This window comes from Ochotona curzoniae, unplaced genomic scaffold (assembly GCF_017591425.1).
Source record: "Ochotona curzoniae isolate NIBS_2020 unplaced genomic scaffold, NIBS_Ocur_1.0 scaffold_2656, whole genome shotgun sequence".
Taxonomy (NCBI): Eukaryota; Metazoa; Chordata; class Mammalia; order Lagomorpha; family Ochotonidae; genus Ochotona; species Ochotona curzoniae.
This window is the reverse complement of record NW_024467098.1, coordinates 280,864-301,910: the sequence shown is the minus strand read 5'-3', so window position 1 is coordinate 301,910 and position 21,047 is coordinate 280,864. Positions and strand designations below refer to the sequence as shown.

General features: G+C 41.0%; 1 protein-coding gene and 2 pseudogenes across 1 annotated transcript in view; 2 read left to right on the top strand and 1 right to left on the bottom strand.

Moving 5' to 3' along the window:
• The window catches only part of LOC121171440 (cytochrome P450 3A6-like), a 50,717-nt gene extending 50,198 nt beyond the window's left edge, over positions 1 to 519 (bottom strand). The window contains 1 exon segment of the mRNA XM_041003139.1: positions 449 to 519. Coding sequence (XP_040859073.1) covers positions 449 to 519 — 71 coding nt within the window.
• A 1,639-nt stretch (positions 520 to 2,158) lies between these two features.
• On the top strand, positions 2,159 to 3,070 carry LOC121171454 (annotated as a pseudogene).
• Positions 3,071 to 8,576: 5,506 nt separating this feature from the next.
• Positions 8,577 to 9,336, top strand: LOC121171453 (annotated as a pseudogene).
• The last annotated feature ends 11,711 nt before the right edge of the window (positions 9,337 to 21,047 follow it).

The window sequence follows — 21,047 nt, the reverse complement described above, 5'->3', positions numbered from 1 at the left end:
ATGTACAGAGAATGATTTCGCTCACTCCTGCAGTGCAGATGCAGATTCAGAAGGTAAAGCCACTGCAGATCAGTGGAAGTCAACCTCTTCTGCCCTCAGAATCTCTGGAGTATAGGCCTTTGTTGAGGATCCCACTGTACTTGGAATCCATGTGTTTATAACTTATCTCATCTGAATTCTAACTACACAGTATATGTCAAACTGAGAATCAACCAGTATATCTTCTATGAAACAAATGCTATTAACACTTCATGCAGAAAGAGATTAGGAACTGGATGGGGCGAGATAGGTCAGTAGTCTCGTTGAAATCTGCAATTACCTTTCTATTGGTATCACCAAGTATTTGGAAAACTTCCACTCTAATCGTCAGAGCAGATGAATGAAAGACAAGCATCATTACCATCCCAGATGCAAGCCTACAGGAGAATTCAGATGGACAGCTACTCACAGATACAGGAGCACCAGGCTGGTAGCCATGAGAACCCAGGTTTCTAAGGAAAAGTATGGCATCAGGTCCATTGTCACTCTCTGCTGCAGCTCTCTCCTCTAAGTGTTCTCTGCAGCTGTGCGTACTGCTCCGTGCTGGGCTATAAGTACACAGCTGCCATGCCGTATAAGCTGTGATCCCATCAAGGTGACTGGAATACTTATGTACTGGGGAATGAGGTGTAACTGGAACTGCAATGAGTAGAGGATTTACTTATGCCCTGCCCGCAATCTGGGACTTTCTCCAACCTGACATTTGTCAAGGAATCTTAGACATGCCTCAGTCATCTCGGTCATGTCCGTGTTCTGTGCCAGATCAATTCTAAAAACAAAAGCAAAAACAAAACCTCAATTAACTATGACAGCAAATCTCCACACCTACCTTCTTCTCTACATCTGTCCACATTCAAGTAATCTGAAATCCACACAATCAACTCACACCAAGACATGTTACTAGACTAGAATGTCCCTCTGCCCCTAGAAGGCTATTTGTCCTTCAAACACCAAATACATAAAACACCCCATGTAGCATCACTCCTCATTAAAATCCTGGAGCACACAAAACAATCTCTTCCAAGTATCATCAGTCCCCCCCACACATTTGGGTCATTGTCTTCCCTGCCCTCCAGTATCACTGTCAGTTCTACCTGTGCTTTCTTTACATAACAAGAATCTCAAGGGCATGGCCTGGTCTTAGTCTCTGTTATGTCCCTAGCTTCTGTCACGGTGTGTCTCAACAGGTTGCTTGAGTCAGGTAATACTGCTGGACCCTGTATGCCCTTTCTCTGTGACCCTGTGGAGAACATTGCATCTTCCACAGTGAGAGGAGCTATCAGGGTCTCAGTCCCCATGACTGAACATTGTGGGTGATCCACCAGGTTTCTGCTGCCACAAAGTTCCTGAAGAGTGGACCAGATGGAACCATGGCTGCCTTGAGCTACATCAATTCAGGCTGTGTTGTGTGCATGCAGAGTCCTACATCAGACTGATTAGATTTCACTCACTTTGGTTCTCTCTCTACAGGAAGATAATGTATCCAAAATAATGAGTGTGACAAAAAACACTATGTATGTAAAGATTATGTATCTCAGAAAACGACAAGAGAATTGGGCCACATGTCCATATGGACCTCAACCACATTGGCCATCAAGGTTGTGGCAGGTGTCAGCTTAGGTAGCACAAAAAACACTCAGATCTTTACATATACAACTCAGAACTTCTCCTTTGGGACAAAAGGGGATAGAAGAACATACCATCCAATTTCCTAGTCAGTAGGAGTTTTTTGAGGGATGGGAAATCTTGTTCAGTAATCTAATATTGAAACCTGCCTGCAAAGGCTGGGAGAAGGGTAGGGTTTACTTTTCTACCCTCCTTGCGCTGCAGAGAAGCTATTGAGAGAAAAAGGACAAGCAGGACCATATCATTACTGCTCATGATTTGGTGCCTCCAGCAATGTATCTCCTGATTGACAACTCCTATTCCTCTCCACAGCACTGCATGGCTCACCAAGTGTCTCACCCCTTTCTTAATCAATCCTCATTGCCTCATCTCATTGTAGTCCTTGGAGATAATTAGTAATGAGACTGTGCTGTTACCCACTTTGTCATTGTGAAATCAAACAGATGGAAGCGAGACTTCCTCAAGCAGTTAAAATAAGAAGCCATAGTGACACATGCACGGCGTCGGCCAGAGGGGTGGTAAGCAAGCGCCTGGGCTGCCCTGCTCAGTGCCAGAGGCTTGTGCACATGGAAGGTTGGACTTTAGTGATGGCAACATTAGTGGTAGCTGTGGGAGCTGGGAAGCTAGGTGCGAGAAATCCCATATGTGTCTGAGAATGCCACTTCACCACCTTCAGTCTCTCGCAGCCTGGGTCCATCCTGGGTGCTGAGGCAAGTAAAGGCACTTGCCTCGGGAGCCATGAGCACAGCCCTGGTTGTTTTGTAACAACCATGCTTATTACAGCCTCTGTGTTTGATTTGTTTTGCCAATGACGGTGCGGCTCCCCTCCACGGGGTTGGACTCTCCCAGAGTCTAACACTGTAGCCTCATTCTCAGTTGCTTCCACAGTTCTGCTGCAACCATAATGGATTACGATGTTGCAAATGTCAGTTGCTTCCAGCACACTACAAATGTATTGATGATGCCAGAACAGAAAGAAAAAGTGGTGTTATCATCATGCTATTAGGAAATAAAACAGATCTTGTTGACAAGAATCAAGTGTCTACTGAGGAGGGAGAGAGGAAAGCCAAAGAGCTGAATGTCATGTTTACTGAAACTAGTGAAAAAGCAGGATAAACGTAACACTGCTCTTCTGATGTGTTGCAGCAGGTTTGCCTGGAATGGAAAGTACACAGAACAGAAGCAGAGAAGACATGATTGATATAAAATTGGAAAAGCCTCAGGACCAACCAGTCAGCAAATGCTGTTCCTGCTAATACCGGCCACACTTTCACACTTCTACTCTAGAAACCCACTGCTTTGCCCACTTCCTCTCATTGACTGCAGTGTGAATGTTGGCTTGACCCTTTCCCCTTCAGTAATAACATATAACAACTCATCATTGGTGCCTGTCTCGTGGAGATGATCTGTTAGCTTCACAAGTACAAAAAAGTCACTGTCTTCATTATTTGTACTTTACACATAATCAAATGTTTAGGCACATTCCAGTGATAACTTTAAAAGTTAGATACAGTTTTAAAACATTTTTCCTGCATTAATGTTATGATAATGTACTACAAAATGATGGAAATTTCAGCAACAGTATCAGTGTGGCTTGTTTAAGAAGCAGTGAGCTCGGGCTCAGCGCGATAGCATAGAGGGTAAGGTCCTTACCTTGAACACGCCAGGATCCCATATTGGTGCCGGTTCTAATCCCGGTAGCTCCACTTCCTATCCTACTCCCTTCCTTTGGACTGGGAAAGCAGTTGAGTATGGCCCAAAGCATTGGGACCCTGTACCCGCATGGGAGACCTGGAAAGAAGTTCCTGGCTCTTGGCTTCGGATTGGCACAACACCGTCCATTGCAGTCATTTGGGGAGTGAATCATCAGACGGAGATCCTCCTCTCTGTCTCTCCTCCACTCTGTACATCTGCCTTTCCAACACAAATAATTAAATCTTAAAAAAAAAAAACAGCAAAAAAAAGCAGTAAGCTCACAACAGCACTTGGCCGACCTCTTTGAGCTCTCCATACCAAAGATAGATTTCCAACAGAAATCAAAGAACCCTTTCATACGTGTTTTCTTACACTTTTGAAGAGAAAAGGAGCAGAGTGCTTCAGAACAGATTTTTAAATATTCAATTCTAAACAGTAAATCATAAAATTCTTACTTGTTTTTCTCTCCCACCTCTGTTCCACACCATCCTCGCCGACAAAAATGATAAAATTCTGATGAATCTACTTGTCTCAAGATTTTAAAACTCTCAGCGAAACGTTTTTCTGTTTGAAGAGAAAAGACAACCTATTTGAACTATACAGTTTGAATGCATTTTTTTCTTAATTCTGTGAAGGCAAGGCACTACATAAGTCAAGTTCCTAGTGGAAGGACTAGTGGAAGAATTTAAATATGGAACTATGACCAAAATCACTATTCCAAGCAGAATTAATGATATCAACAAAAGAACAGAATTACAGAGAATTTGCTCAGGACAATTGAGGTCAAATTAAAGATGGAAACAGATTTTGTTTGGTAAGCATTTAGAAGCAGATCAGGAAAAGTATACATCGAAGAGGGAAAGGAGAGTATTCAAATAAAGCTTAATGTTGTGCAAACTCTTGCCTTATTTTTTAGCACTTTTTAAATGTTGGATCTTTCAGGCTGGTTTTGCTGTTTATTAGATCTGTATTGTTCAGGTAATTAACCAGTGATTAGCTTTATATTTAAGCTCCAATTAATCTTTTATTCAGTAATATTTATTTCTTTGCCTTTTTCTTTAAAACCTTCAATATTCAGACATTGTGTTGGATTTTCTTAGAGCTTTATCACCGTGACAATGTATATTTCCATTAAAGCACTACAAACAAATGTACTAGGAGTGCACACCTTTGATTTTTACTTGTTATTATGAGATTGCTGTGCAAGCTAATAAATTCATTTGTTAATATACTGTTTGCAGGAAGAAAATTTCTGAGTAATAACTCCAAAAAGGCTGCTGATTATAATTGTAAGCATGATTTAACCCAGTATAAAGATGAAAAGATGACAAAAATATCTTCACAATTCCTTATCTCTTCATTGCAACAAAACCCTTAACAGGAAAGCCTTATTTCCCTGTTTTCCTCCTCTTCCACTCCTCACTTATTGTCACCTTGAACTATACAGAGAGAGCTCTCCTATTATGGATCTGGATAGAGACGTATTATCACATATCATTAGTCCACCTACCTGTAACTCACATTCAAAGATAGGATGGAATTGTAAAGTGCTTTTATAATACAATATTATTGTTAAAGGCAAGGGTTAACTTTTTTGTTTTATTTTGACATGGCTTGTCCTGAAATAAATACAACGACAATATGGAAAAAGGAAAAAAAGAAGCCATAGAATGACATCCTGTTTAGTCACCACAAAATGAATCAGTGTCATAACCACTGGGGTTCAGTGCGTCAGACTTGCATAAGGTTATGTGTGGTTGGACATCGCCTAGGAAACTTTCACTGTGATTACACAAATGCTCAGGAACTGGTCGTAACCACAGAATCAACACAAGCACACCTTTAACTCAGTACTAACTTACAAATCCACTAAAGCTTTGAAATCAGAAGAAAGGTCAATGCTACAAACATTTCTGATATTTTGTAGTCAGTAAAATGAGGTTTCCAATAAGTAAGAGACCGCATGGAAGAATTCAATTAAACAGGAATGTAAACATCACAGGTTGTGTGAAAAGAGGCAACACTATAGCACTTGCCCTACTGACTACTGCAGTGATTTTTAAACTTCTTTTACTTGACCCCAGCCTGGCCTTAAGAAGGCCATCTCATAGTCAACCAGCAGATAAGGCATGCACCAAGTAATGTCCCTCCTTCACTTCAGTCCCTGCAACAGTTCACATCATCCACAGCTTACAATTTAACTGCCTTCAGTGATCAAGGCCACACTTGACCTGTTAAATGACTTACTAGTCTTGGTTCAGTCAACCTAGCCAGGTGCAGGCCATGTTTGAAGCAAATGATATGTTTTCTTCCTTGCTAACTTACACACCTGGAAAGGAAGAAAGCTCAAGTGCTAGAGCCCATGACACCCAGGTGGGAAACCTGGATGGAATTTCAGGTTGCAGGATTTGGCCACACAAAACTCTAGATGCTGAGGCCTTTTGGAAAGTGAAAATGAGATATAAACTCACTCTCACACTCTCGCTCATTTTCTCTCTCTCTTTTTTTCTTTCTCTCCTAACTTAATCCTTCAAGCAAAAATATCAATTTTTAATTGATCATAAAATGAACAACCACTGGGATTCATAATCCTCACACTGTTGGACAATCAACACCTCAATCTCATTCCAAATATGCACATCAGTCCAAGAGAAAATCCTGCTTCAACAAATGCTTTCCTTCACATTCTTTCTTCTCTCAGCTCCTGGAAACCAACACTGTGTGCTCTGTTTAGATAAATCAGCCCATTCTGGACAGCTCACATGAACATGTGGACTAAGATGTTTCACTTCTTTCAACTAGCATCATATGTCAAGAAACATGCATATGAATCATTCTGGTGACTGCATGGTGTTACATGGTATGCATACCAACCCTTACCAACTCATTTATTTAAGAACATTTGAGGTATCCTCACATTTGGCTGTTGCAGGACTGGCTGAGGTGAGTCTGAAAATGTATTTTACAGTAACAACTTTCAGTTCTCTTCAGAATATCAGCAAGTATAGCAGCAGGGGATTACACGGTATCTCTAGGCTTAATCATTTAAGGGAACAAGAACTATTTTCCACAGCAGTTTCACTACTTTACATTCTCACTGGCAAATATGAGCATTGTTCAGATCAGTTCAGCTCTTCCTGTTGCAGCCACTGGGGAATGAATCAGTGTATACAAAATCTGTTTCTGGAAGTCAAGATGGCAGAATAGAATAAGAACACATTTAAACAGATGGAGACACATTAGAAAAGTTAAAACAGAGAGTGCACATTCCAGCAAATAGGAGAGGACAGATTGATGTCAGAGGGGCAGCTGGAGACTGATGAACAGGAGAAAGCAAAAAGGACAAGGGGGCATTAGTGAAAAGGCCATACACCCCAGCGGCAGTCAATGAATGGCAATCTGAACTGCAACAGCAGATGGAACTTCACCAACAAACAAGTTCTTGATAGCTGTCATAGCAAATGGCCATCAGTTTGAGAATTCCACAAGTGGCACTACAGGTATCATTTTGTGCAGGGTAGCAAAGGCTTTGAGACTGCAGAGACAGCAGTGAGCTGTGTATGTGTTGAGCTGGGAGTGACCTCATTATGCTCAGGACATTGCACTGATCCCACATCAAAAATAATACTGCTTTTGGAATCTCATGACTCAAAATAGATCTGGGTGGCCCTCAAACCTAACAGTAAGCACATTCCAACAAGATCAACAGCAGCAACAACCTAACTATTCACGACATCTGGTGTCTCCCTAATGCTGGGAACTTCTCAAAATTCGCATGGAGAAAGTTTGTACAGACCATGGTGCAACATCATCATAAGATGAATGGAGGTAGTGTGGAGACCATGGTGGAAGTCTAACATGAACCCAGATCTGAAAATTGCCAGAGGGAGTGGCATGAGTGACTGCAAACAAAGAACCATGAATCAACCACAATAAGTAAATTCGAATGAATGTTAGAATCTGTGGGTAACACAGCGTAGAAATCTGCCCTAAGGAGAAAAATGTGCTAACCAGAATTGAAATGACCAAGACCAAAATAAGAAACAGAGAAACGATGAGTGGTACTGAAGAATCTCCTACAAAGAAGCAAAAATGAATGGTACTGAAGTATCTCCTGCCAAGAAGCAAAAGCCTTTGCCAAATTCAGAGTTAGCTTAGGAATACATTAAGAAAATGAGGGATTAAGAATTCAGAAAACTCAATATAAAGCTTCTTATCAAGAATGAGAAGCACATACAGGAGTTCAAGGAATTTAAGGAGTGTATCACACAGGAAATAGCAACAAAACAAAATCAAGCTGAATTCCTGAAAATCAAAGAAGCAACATAGCAAATTTTAAATTCAGTGGAAAGTCTCAATAATAAAATGAAGGAGGCAGAATAAAGGATCTCAGAATTGGAAGGCATTTCTTGTCACAAGTGGAAAACAATCAAACTGCTGGAAACAAACCTGGGTCAAGTTAAAAAATATTCAAATTTAACGGATGCTATTAAAAGGCACAATAGAAGAGTTATGGGAGTTCCAGAAGATACAGAAAGATAAGTTAAAATGTATTTAATGAAATAATGAAGGAAAGCTTCCATAATCTGGAAAAAGATTTGGGAAATAATATCAGGAGGAGCACAGCACTGTCAAGGTCTCTTCAAACCAACCTAGGGAAAACATCCTTAAATCTACCCTAAAGATCAATTGACATATAGTCAAATGACAATTAGTTTCACAGCTAATCCCTCACAAGAAACACTACAGACAAGAGAATGGAGCAACATATTCTAAATTCTAAAACCAAAAAAGAAAAAAAAAAAAAAGGTCATGCACAATATACTGCAAAGCACTTCTTTGTCTTTATAAATGAAATAACGTCCTAGCATGATAGTCTCACATAGCTTAAGTCCTTGACTTGTATGTGCTGGGATTCTATATGGGCAGCAGTCCATATCCAAGCGGAACTGATTCTCACTCAGCTGGCTGCTTGTGGCCAGCAAAAGCAGTAAAGGACAGCCCAAAGCCTTTGGAACCTGCACCTGTGTGGGAGACCTGAAAGAGGCTTCTGGCTCCTGGCTTTGGATGCACTCAGCTCCGGACATTGCAGCCACTTGGAGAGTAAATCAGCAGATACAACATTTTCCTCTCTATCTCTCCTTTTCTCTATGTATCTGACTTACCAATAAAATATAAATAAATCTTTAAAAATAAGAAAATGAGTGGTGCTGCACATGGCAGCAGCATGTGTCAGGTCCAGAGGGTGCCAGTGCAGCCCAAGCCTGGCTCCGCCTCATATTGCACAGAGCCTACCTGGGCCTGACCCTGTCCCTCCTGGATGCTGCACCACCTTGCCTTGGCCTGGTGTCTTCCTTGGAAACAGCGCTTCAGGCAGACAACACAGGTCCGATCATGACCAACAAAAAATTGTTCATTGTGTGAAGTACACACTGATCCATAAGCAGGACATCCCGCTGGTGGAGGTCCACACCTTCGCAGTCAGTGTTGAAATTAATATGGATGGAAATGGTGCTAAGATCGCTAAGATCTTCCGGTTCAACTTTGACAAAACCAAGGCAGGGACCCTGCAGGCTCCTGCACAAGATACTGGAAACAGCACCAGGTTGGTACCAGCTTCAAGGTGGTGCATTTAAAGGCTATGACCATGGACAACCTGCAACTTGTGCCTTGAGGCTGGTGGCCCTGAGCTGAGGAGGCCTCCAGCAAACGTGGGAGCATAGACTGTATTTGCTCATGATTCAGTAGCTCCCTACAGGCCCCATAGATGAGCAGTTCCCCACCCTGAACATGAACCAGTACTACAATGCCAATGAGGACGTGGTGGAGGAAGAGAACCTGTGCACCAACTGGCACAGTGATCAAGAAGCAGCTCCAGGAGTTCAACAGATGCAGGCGGAGCCATGTGGCCTGATACTGCAGCTCCCAGTGCCACAGAAGGAATGGCCAGTCCACAACAAGCACGAACTGGAATGAAAGGGCCCCTGCCTGCAGGGGCTGGAGCCCAAGATATGATTGGGGTGTGTGGCTGCTCCTAGGGTTTGACACTTGGACCTGAAGGTGCCCATGAAGCATGAGACAAGCCCACAACTTCCAGGGTTAGGCACCCCCTGGTACCCCATTTTATATATGTTAATATGTTTTGAATCTCATGTATAGTTTTTAAGGGATAGAGAAGTAGGGAGGGCAGAAATTACAAACAGAACTTTTTACACTGATCCTAGGATGGCACAGAGCCACACAGAAAAAATAAATAAATAAATAAATAAATAAACAAACAAACAAACAAAAAAGAAAAAAATATTATTCCACATTAAAGAAAAGCTAAATGGTAGGGGAAATGTGGAAGATCCCCTTGATGGAACACAACTCCCACTGGAGAGCGTATATTTAGATGGGGGCAGAACAGATTAGGCAGGACTACAACACCTATGGGTCTCATGTGATCTAGATCAGGGGTAAGCCAGGTTAGACTGATTGTTCCTACTGGTGCGAGCACAGTTCACAGAGATTTGGTTGGCCTTTGTGGCAGCATCAGCTGGCAGAGGGTGGTACTCGGGGCTAATTCTGTCAAGTTAAACTGAAGGACCACCTGGAGAGTGCATGATCCTGGAGTGGGAGTGGTCCAGTAGGGAAATAGTGGGCACCTCCCTCTCGGATTGCCAATTCCACTGGAGAGCATGAAAACCAGGCCTGAAGCAGGAATGGCTGGACAGAACAGCATCTGCCAACACGTTTGCGCTTGTTAGGTTGAACTAGGCTTTAATGCCCATTGACCTATATGAAAGCTGAATGGGATGTGGGACAGACTGAACAAGACTGTGGTACATACTGTGGTGCATACCGAAACCAGGGCAGGGGGCAAGCAAGATGGGGGTTATTGGGAGTTGCCCGACTAGGCTGCAGCTCCTACTTGTTTTATGTGAGAGCCGAGTGTGAAGTGGACAGAATCAGGCTTGACAGAAACACTCATCATTGGTTCTTACGAAAGACATGGTTGGAAATTGAACTGGCACAGTAATTGCAACCACCAGCATATGCATGAGCTGATTGGGGCGATGGACTGTGCTGGACCGTGTACTGGCAAGCACACACAAGAAGCAGTTCTGGGATCACCTCAAATTTTCTCTGGGGAAACCTCCAACTGAACTACCGATCTCACAACCCCAACCCTGAAGAGCCTATGTCAGCCAGTGGATTCTGAAGATTTCATCGTGCTTGGAATGGTGAGATGGGTAGCAATTTAGAATTGTTGAACTATCAGAAGTGCTTGAGGAGGACCCTTGGAGCATGCCCCACATTGAGGACTTGGGATGGGTTGGAGGCTGCGTGGGGCTTCTAATTTTGGCTCTCCACTTACCACAGATACATAAAAAAAAGAAGATAGTGTTGATGTGTAAACAATGATCTTACCTACTTTGCAATGGCCTTGATTCTTTGTGCCCTAATCAACCTTGTAAAGATTATCAAAATAAAAGAATTTTTTTAAAAATAAAAATAAAGAAAAGCTAAAACAATGTGCCTCTTCTAAACCTTCCTTACAAATGATACTTAAAGATCTTCTCTTGACATAGAAAAGGAATACCACTCACTAAAACCAAAGACAAATGTGAAGAACATAGCAGTGAAATAACAGAAGACTATATCAATGAACAACCCATTGCTAAAGTGACAGATACAAACACCCATCCATTCATATTAATAATCTATGTAAATTGCTTAAGCCCATCAATCAGATGTCATAGAGCAGTGGAGAAAATATAAAAAACAAACCTGGGCCTGGTGCGGTAGCATAATGGCTTAATTCCACACTTTGCACCAGGAACATTTATGGGCACGTGTTCTAAACCTGGCAGACCCGCCTCCCATCCATCTCCCAGCTTGTGGCCTGGGAAAGCAGTCAAAGATGACCCAAAACCTTGGAAGCATGCACAAGTGTGGGAGACCAGAAGAAGCTCTGAGCTCCTGGCTTTGGATTTGCTCAGTTTCAGTGGTTGCAGTCCCTTTGTAAATGAAACTATACCACATGAACTTTGATGTTTACTTCTGTGTTTTCATTTCTTCAAACTATTTTTTTCCTCACCTCATATTATCTTCACTGATTCATAGGTCATACAGTAACATCATTTCTTCATCATGGTTCTTGGTTTTCTTTACCATTTTTTCAGTGACACATTAGTCATTCAGTAGCATTAGTCATTCATGGCATTGTAAATTTTTATTTCTTTTGTTGTGAATTTTGTTTTGGGACTTTTCATTTAAGGGGATTTATAGTAACTATTGGAGACTATCATATCCAGGTGTGAGGATACACTTCAATTTGTATCTCTGCATTCAGATTAAAGATGAACTACCAATGAAACTGCTAAATATATTTAACCAACAGGATGCAAGACTATCATTGTCCATGTCTGTAATGATGGGTTTATGTCTGCTTATGAAGAACTATACAATTATATGTATATAGGGGGATTCAGCTGTGGAGGGACTCTTGGTGACAGGCTAAGGGAAATCCCAGGGCCTATGGAACCATATCATAAAATTAAAATAAGTATAATAATAATAAATGGAAAAATTGAAAAAAATATGGGCCTTGCATATTTCTGTTTATTTTCTGAAACATCTGTCATTTCCCTTCTTTGATTTGAGCCCTTTGATTCATTGTGTGGTGGTAGCATTGCTGGGAGTTTAAAATTGTGAAATTACAAGAACCAGTAAGAACCTGACAGGGACATGGTGAAAGCACAGGGTATAGCTACGAGTTTTGCCAGGTGATCATGGGCTTTCTCGGACTATAGGGTCATCTATTCCATCTTGTAGAAACCTAACAGAGAGGTCCAAAGCATGTGATCAGTTCAGTCTCTTCACACAAATTATTTACCCTTCTTGAGCCTCAGCTGCCTGATCTGGAAATGGGACCTTCAGGATTATATCTTTCCCTCCCAGAGCACAGCACATTAGGACAGACCATGACCTGTGAACTACAGTGGTCTTGGGACCTTCGATTACAGGCAGTGAGAACAGAGGATTTGCCCAGTACCTGATCCTCACCTGTCTCAGCAAAACAGTTCATCCTAGGTGGAAAAAAAAAGTTCCATTAATGGTTAAACAAGGATGACAGTTTTAAGGTAACCTGCAATTTCACAATGTGATCTCTCTAAATTGACTAGAGGACTCAGGAATTCAAGTTTTAATTTCAAAACCAAATGAAATGCTGAAAGATTGCTGAGATTAGACTATTGACCGTGTTCCTGATCACCTGAATTAGAGTCCTGTTTATCCTGTTGATGCTTTGCTCAGCAGTGGGAACACAGGTTCCCAGACAGAGAACAACATATCCTCTAAATTCCCTCCAAGGTGGTTAACCTCCATCCTGCTCTAGTACTCCTCATAAAAATGAAACATCCTAGAAAGAAGAAGTCAGTCTATTCCTGTTAGAAGTTGACATGGTTTTCTTAAAGGAGAAACAAGACTCTACAAAGAGTCCGGTAAAGCTGCCGGATAGAAAAATCAACACCAAAAAATCAATAGTGTTTGATTTCCTAAAATATTCAATGGCTGAAAAAGAATTTGTAAGTCCTATGCACAATGGATTCAAAAATGTCAATATCTTAAAAAACATTTAAGATGGATCTGAGAGATCTCTATGATGAAAATTACATAATGCTTTGAACAAATGAAAATGCCTTTTGATTAAAAATAACATAGCAAATATTTTTTAAAAACAAAAATGGAGCCCAGCACGGTGGCGCCAGTGGCTAAAGGTCCTCGCCTTGCACGCCCGGGATCCCATATGGGCGCCTGTTCTAATCCCGGCAGCCCCGCTTCACTTCCAGCTCCCTGCCTGTGGCCTGGGAAAGCAGTTGAGGACGGCCCAAAGCCTTGGGAACCTGCACCCGCGTTGGAGACCCGGAAGAGGCTCCTGGATTCAGATCGGCATAGTATCGGCCCGTTGCGCCCATTTGGGGAGTGAATCATCAGACGGAAGATCTTCCTCTCTGTCTTTCCTCTCTGTATATCCGCCTTTCCAATAAAAAGAATAATAAAAATAAATCTTTAAAAAAAAAAAACAAAAATGACAAAACATTAAACAGAAGACACAAAAGTGGAAAAACCCCCTGTTTATGGACTTTTAAAAGTAATACCATCAAAATGTCCATATAAACCAAAACAAAATTTTCATATTCAATACAATCCCAATCAAAATAGATACAACTTTCTTCTCAGATCTGGATAAAATGATGCTGACTTCATATGCAGGGGGATCAACACAGAGGAAAATCAATCTACCTCTTCACTTGCAGGGTCAGCACCCCGTATGAGCAGCAGTTTGTGTCTCAGCTGCTCTACCTTCACTTCAGAGATCCACAAGATCCGTGAAAGCAGTGGAGAATGGCTTAAGCCTTTGGGCCCTTGAACTCACATGGGAAACCACAATAGGCTGCTAGCTTCTGGCTTCAGTCCTAAGTACGAGAGCGATCCTGGGAGTGAACCAACAGATGGAATATATCTCTCTTTGTCTCTGCTTCTCTCTTTCTGCATATAAAATAAATACATCTTTTAAAAACTTTCATAATTAACTAGTCATGCCCTAGCAAGCACCAGGTCTGTATATATGCATGGTTTATCATGGCTGTTCCATTATCAGTCCAGCACTCTGCTTACGGAGGGGGAAGCAGAAGAGGTTGCTTTGGGACCCTGCAACCATAAGAAGACCTATAAGAAGCTCTTGCAAACCAACTTCAAACTAGTTCAGCTCTTGCTGTTGTGACATTCAGGAGTGAAGCAGAACATGAAAAATCTGTCTCCCTGTCTCTCCTTCTCTCTGTAAACCTGTTTATTAAAAAAAATCTTTAAAAGAGTTGTGTTCAGGCACAAACATAGACATTAACTAAAAGAACAAATAGACATCCTAGAAAGAGACCTACTCATCAGGTCAATTACTTACAAATTACTATGTATTACATATATCTCCTGTCTTCTTGTGGGGCTGTCTTACTCTCTTCAGTCATTTGAATATTATACAATGACCTCAACTTAAAACATGAAATTGAAGAGTTTCAGGCAGTAATAAAATTTATTCAAGTTGAGAATATGAACTGGATTTCTCAGGAACAAAAGGGATAACTCACATTAACATGATCAAAAATTACACTTTCCAAAAAAATGCCCTGTGAAAGCTAGCTGAAATAGTATACCCACTTCATACCATGTGCAGGAGGTTAATCAATGAGACCCAAAAGGTTTTTAAATTTTCCATGTGAATTCATTTGTATCTTACATAATCCTGGAAATTACACACTATAGGTGTTCTTGAACAAAAATTGCACTTTTCAAGGTAAATTCAACACCAAATACTCAATTTGATCTTTACTGAGAATTTCTCATTAACTTTAATGATTATTTATTATTGATATATCTGTAGAAAATTCACTGCTATTTGTGTGATATTAAGTCTGACAACACAGGTCAGCTTCAATTTTAGTAATTATTTTTATGATTTATTTAATTTATTTAATAAGCAGTGTAATAGACACAGATCTTCCTTTTGCCTATTCATTTCCCAAATGTTCATGACAGCTGGTGTTGAACCAGGTCAAAGCTGGAAGTTAGGAAGTCCATATGGGTTCCCCAAATGGGTGAAAGAGGCTCAAGCACTTAATCTTCACCATCGCTTTCCCAGTTATGTTACCAGGGAGCTGCATTGTAATAGAGGAGCTGGGAGTCCAACCCATGTCTAAATATGGAATGCCAATGTCACAGGTAGGACCTCACACTACTGTGAAACAACAAGGGCCCTCATTCACTTATTTAAATGGCTCAGTTATGAGATAGTTCTTCTTTGGGTCCAGCTCCATTCCTGAAGCCAAAACAGCTATTGCAACATTTGGGAACTGAACCAGCAGGTGATTATAAATGAACATGATGTTGACTTCTCTGAAATCCACAAGGTTAAACTTGAAATAAAACTAGATCACTGGAGTTATTTGCAACTTAATGTTACTTATTTCAAACTGGCATAATTATAAATATATATTATATATAATTATATATATTATACCAGTTTGAAATAATGCATATCTATTGTATGTAGATATGAATAATAGATATTTATGAATATAGATAGATATCCTGGTGTTTGCAATTATTTTATCTGGACATTTAAATCTATGTTGTGAATCAAAACTGGGTTTCAAGACAGCGACAATGCAGAGGGAAGTGAACAGAGACATAGCCAGGACCATGAGCCTCCTGCCAAGCCCAAAGTGAGACCAAGCCTGAGGGGCTGTAGAAGTGGCAAGAGGAGCAATTCAACATGCACTCCACTTGGTGCTCACACAATGGTCAAGAACAGCATGCAGGTGCTCATCAACTGCCATGACAAGTAGCTCCTGGGGTGTTCAACTGCAAGGGCTAGTGTGAAAGCAGCCCTAGAAACTGTGGGGGTTATCTGAACCTGGTTGGACACAACGCTTGGGACTCTGGCCATATAAACCGTTGCCATGTAGAGAGTGAGTCCTGAGCTTTTCGGAGGCCTGAGAAATTTCTCTCACCAGGGTGAGTCCTGCATGACGGAATCTCGGGAATGGGATTAGGACTCTGGCCCGCCCTTTCCTCACCGCTTTATAGCAGGAGGAAACTAGGGGGTGGGTGTTCAGATGCAAGGTTTGGGTGAAAGCAGTCTTCAGCAGTGTGGCAACTGTGGAGGATACCTGAGCCAGGTCAGACACAATGCTTGGGATTTTGGCCCTGGACACTATTGCCACACAGTGAGCGGGTCCTGGGCTTTAGGCAGCCAGTACACCAAGTGATGCCAGTCTCTGCCTTCTGGCTACCCGCTGGAAAGCTCTAGAGTTTGGGGGGTATGTAATTACTACCTAGAGACATCCATGCATAAGTGCAATGTGAGTATACGTGATGGATGAATCCTGTATGATTTCCAATGACAGGATCACTGAACTTGTTGGCAAGCTTGGGGGGGACTGAGACATGGTACTTTGAGGGAAGAGTCCATATGCTCTGTCTAGGTCAGACTGCTTCATCAGCCCACATGAGAGTCCTGAGATGGGCAGTTAGCATACAACAGCATTGACTGCCACACACCAGTCAACAAGAAAGTTATGGATTATGGTTTGTCTGGCAATGCTAGATTCTAGTACCTGACTGAGTGTTGGAACAGTGAATGGGTCACATTAAGAAGGGTGGTGACATCAATCAGGTTGTGAGAGAACAAGGTCTGGGGGTAAATTATTTTGGGGGAAACCTGGGCCCATCTCTGAGGAAATACAAGGCCTGCTGGGGGCATCACTCTTCACCAAACTCCTCTAACACACCATGTACTCTCACCTCCAGTTATCATCAGTCCCACACTCACATTTGGATCACTGCCCTCCTGCCTTCCAGTATCACTGTAAACTCCACCTGTGTTTTCATTACCACATCACAAACATCTATAATACATGTCCTGGGTTTTAGTCACAGTTATGCGCCTAGTGTCTAGCAGTGTGTTGCAACAGGTTGATTGACCCATTATACCCTATCTCAGTGACCCTCCATGGAGAACATTGTATCTTCCTGGATTATTACCACAGCAAGAGGAGCTATCAGGGTCTCAGTCCCCATGACTGAACATTGTGGGTGATCCACCAGGATTCTGCTGCCACAAAGTTCCTGAAGAGTGGATCAGATGGAACCATGGCTGCCTTGAGCTATATCAATTCAGGCTCTGTTGTGTGCACTGAGAGTCCTACAAAAGAGGGATTAGATTTCACTCACTTTGGTTCTCTCTCCACAGGAAGATTAGGTGTCTCAAGAATGGGTGTGACAAAAAATATGTATATATGAGAGCAGGCCAAATGTCCACATGCACCTCAACCACCTTGGCCAACAAGGTTGGGGCAGATGTCAGCTTAGATAGAACAGACAACACTCAGAACTTTTTTTTTTTTCATTGTTGTTTTATAGATTACAATGCATTATCTTATTGCATTGGATACATGCTGTCAGAGATTGTAATAATATTACAATAATATTACAATATTGCTCATCGGTTAGCAAGGCTATAAGGAGATTCTGGCTGTGTGGCAAAGCCCCGAAGAAATGTCTCTAACCACCGCATTGCTGCTGAAGGCCATTGTGTGGACCCTTGATCAGCTCTCTGATGTTTCATAGAATTCTCCTGACAGTGGTTGTTTTGTTTTTCTGCAAATGTGAAATGATTTTTATAACTGGTATAACACCTCAAACTGGTCAATCGTGTTATGGTAAAAGTATTTTTAGCAACTTAAGGCAATGACACACAACTAAAAGCATACAATGAGTTCACAATGTCCCCAAACATCCTGTTATGTGACCCTCTTTGTCCTGGAACTTGCCCTAATATAAACAATGTTTTCCTTATGAAATAGCTTGATAATATCTTGGAACAGATGGCAATCATTGAGGTACAAAGAGTTTGTTTACTGTGCAGCTTCAAAATGTTACAACACATGAAATGATGTATTCTGGTTTCTCACCATGGAAAGCAGAAAGTATATGGGGCATCTTCTAAAGGTAGACAAATGTGAACCTTCAAAGAAAAAAAGTTTTAAAGCTTCTACATTATATTGGCATTTACAGTTAGGGAATTAAAACTGTTTAAAAACATAAAAAGAAGATTCTTGTAAAAGTCCTGTTCATAGAATGACGTAGCTGCCCTGATCCTCTTCACTGCTCTATAACAAAAGAACGAAACCCAATTGAATCAGTACTACGTGAAAGTGATTACTAATGGCTGATTGCAAAATTTAATAAAGAATCTATGACATATGTCTTTATAAATCCCTTTCATTCATCACCTTTGTTTTTAGTTCTGTAGTTTTGATATTTTAAGTAATATTACTTTAGGTTTAGTGAAAATTGATTTTGGATATTAGTAAACCTCCTGTCAATACATAAACTACATGTGCTGCCAACTGTAGAGTTCCTGGCTTCAGCTGCATGACTGCAGGTTTGACTGGGTAATAGCTTTTTGAAAATATTTTCTCTGAAGCAAAATAGTAATGTTTGTTTTAGGAGTGTTTTTTTTTAAGATTTATTTTTATTATTTTTTTTTATTGGAAAGGCAGATATACAGAGAGGAGAGACAGAGAGGAAGATCTTCCGTCCGATGATTCACTCCCCAAGTGAGCGCAACGGCCGATACTATGCCGATCCGAATCCAGGAGCCTCTTCCGGGTCTCCCACGCGGGTGCAGGTTCCCAAAGCTTTGGGCCGTCCTCGACTGCTTTCCCAGGCCACAGGCAGGGAGCTGGAAGGGAAGTGGGGCTGCCGGGATTAGAACCGGCACCCATATGGGATCCCGGGCGTGCAAGGCGAGGACCTTTAACCACTTGCGCCACCGCGCCGGGCCCTAGGAGTGTTTTTTATAATAATTCTTTTATACCAAAGTAAAAATGAAACAAATTCCTCAAGTCTGTAGGCCTTTGTAACCATGTAGGTGACCTATTTTAAGCTTCTGGCTATGGAGCTTCATCTGCTATAATTCCTGCTGTTGAACCCATATGGGGACAAAACTAGAAAATGGAAGTTTTCTATTTTTCTTTATAATTCTACCTTTTAAATAAATAATTTAAAATGCCCAAGTCTACATCTGCACACACATTAGAAACATGTATAAAGGAATACCAGTCATACACAGGTAAAAAGGAAGCAATCAAGGTACTGGCCAAGCTTTGAATCTTGGGTTTGCATAGTAAAAGCACAGCTCTGGCACCGTCAGCATCAGACCTGAACTTTTATGGACACACTACGATGTCCCTAGGCTTAGGAGGTACCATATTGACATTTCTCATACTTATAGGCATTTACATTAGAGATTGGCAAATCTATAGAGGTAGAGTTCACACACCATAAATCATCCATTGTAGTCATTAACATTATGGTGTATGAGATTAAATCACCATTTATAGTATTGGTTCCCATACCCAAGCACCTGTTCAAACCCAATTTCTTCATTTCAGAAAAAGGACACTGCTAATTAACACTCTTGTGCCCACATTATTTATATTTTAATACGTATAAACACACCTGCAGTTTGTTTAGGGGATTGGGCTGTGTAGAGGGCAGAAGTGACAAATAGAATCATTTATAGTGATGTACAGCTGGCACAGAGCTGAGAAAAGGAAAGAGAGAAAGAGAGAAAGAGAGAAAGAGAGTAAGAAAGAAAGAAAGAAAGGAAGAAAGAAAGAAAGAAAGAAAGAAAGAAAGAAAGAAAGAAAGAAAGAAAGAAACAGAGAAAGAAAGAAACAGAGAAAGAGAAAGAAAAGAAGAAAGAGGTCATGAGGGAGGGAGCAAGGAAGGAAGAAAGGAAGGAAGGAAGGAAAGAAAGAAAGAAAGAAAGAAAGAAAGAAAGAAAGAAAGAAAGAAAGAAAGAAAGAAAGAAAGAAAAAATAAAGAAAAGAAAAGAAAGAAGCAAAGAAAGGAAGGTTTGAAGTTTGCTGAGAGTGGACTGTTGATTGACTTTGTTCCTGATCACTTGGCTTACATGGTTGTGTTTATCACTTGCTTGTGTGGAGCCGCTAATACCATACAGGTTAGGAACTTGACCTCCTGCATTCCAGTCAGGGCTGGTGCTGTGGGTACAAATGTGGGTGTGCAGACTCCCAAGCAGGAACCACCGTACCATGTCTGTCCTGCAAGGTGGTTAACTCTTCTGTTGCCCTTCTGCTCATTAAAATGGCACAGATTGGAAAGGAGCAAGTCAACCTATCCTTGTTTTCACATAACACAATTTTCTACATGGGGAACCAAAGACTAGAAACAAAGGCAATTGAAACTCAGAAGAGAGTTAGGTAAAGTTGCAGGATATAAATTCAACACATAAAAATCAATCATTGTTACACTGCTTGTACATTATTTTGATATTACTCATATGTGGAGGCAACCCTACTGAGTGTAGTTTTCATTCAGGACCATTTTTCACAGCAATAAATAATTATACACTTAAGAAAAATATATTTTTGCATTTTTATTTCATGCCACTTGTACAGTTAAGAAATCATATTTGAATTCTTGAATTTTAAATACGAATCCATGTCAGCATTTATATAGCAACAGAACCTTGTGTTGTCTTGACAAAATATTGGAACTTGTTACATTTATGTTGCAAAGTTACAAGTTATCTTTCCCTTTGTTTTGCTCATGGCATAGTAAACTAGCGTAATTTAAAATAATAAAATTTACATAATATCCATACATAATTTCAGTTTTAAAATAAAGTTTCAGATGCTGGAAGACCTTCAAATATGCCTTATGAAAACATATGTTGGGCCTGGTGCGATAGCATAATGGTTAAGGTCCTTGCCTTGCACATGCCAGGATCCCATATGGGCACTGGTTCTAATCCCAGCAACTCCACTTCCCATCCAGCTCCCTGTTTGTGGCCTGAGAAAGCAGCAGAGGAAATCCCAAAGCCTTCGGACCCTGCACCAGCGTGGGAGACCTGGATAGAACTTCCTGGCTCCTGGCTTTAGATCGGCACAACACTGGCCATTGTGGCCACTTGGGGAGTGAACCATTGGACAGATCTTCCTCTCCGTCTCTCCTCCTCTCTGTACATCTGACTTCCCAATAAAATAAATAAATCTTTAAAAAAATGTTTTATTTTTTCATAAAAACAATATAGAAAATTTTGGCTCTTCATTGAA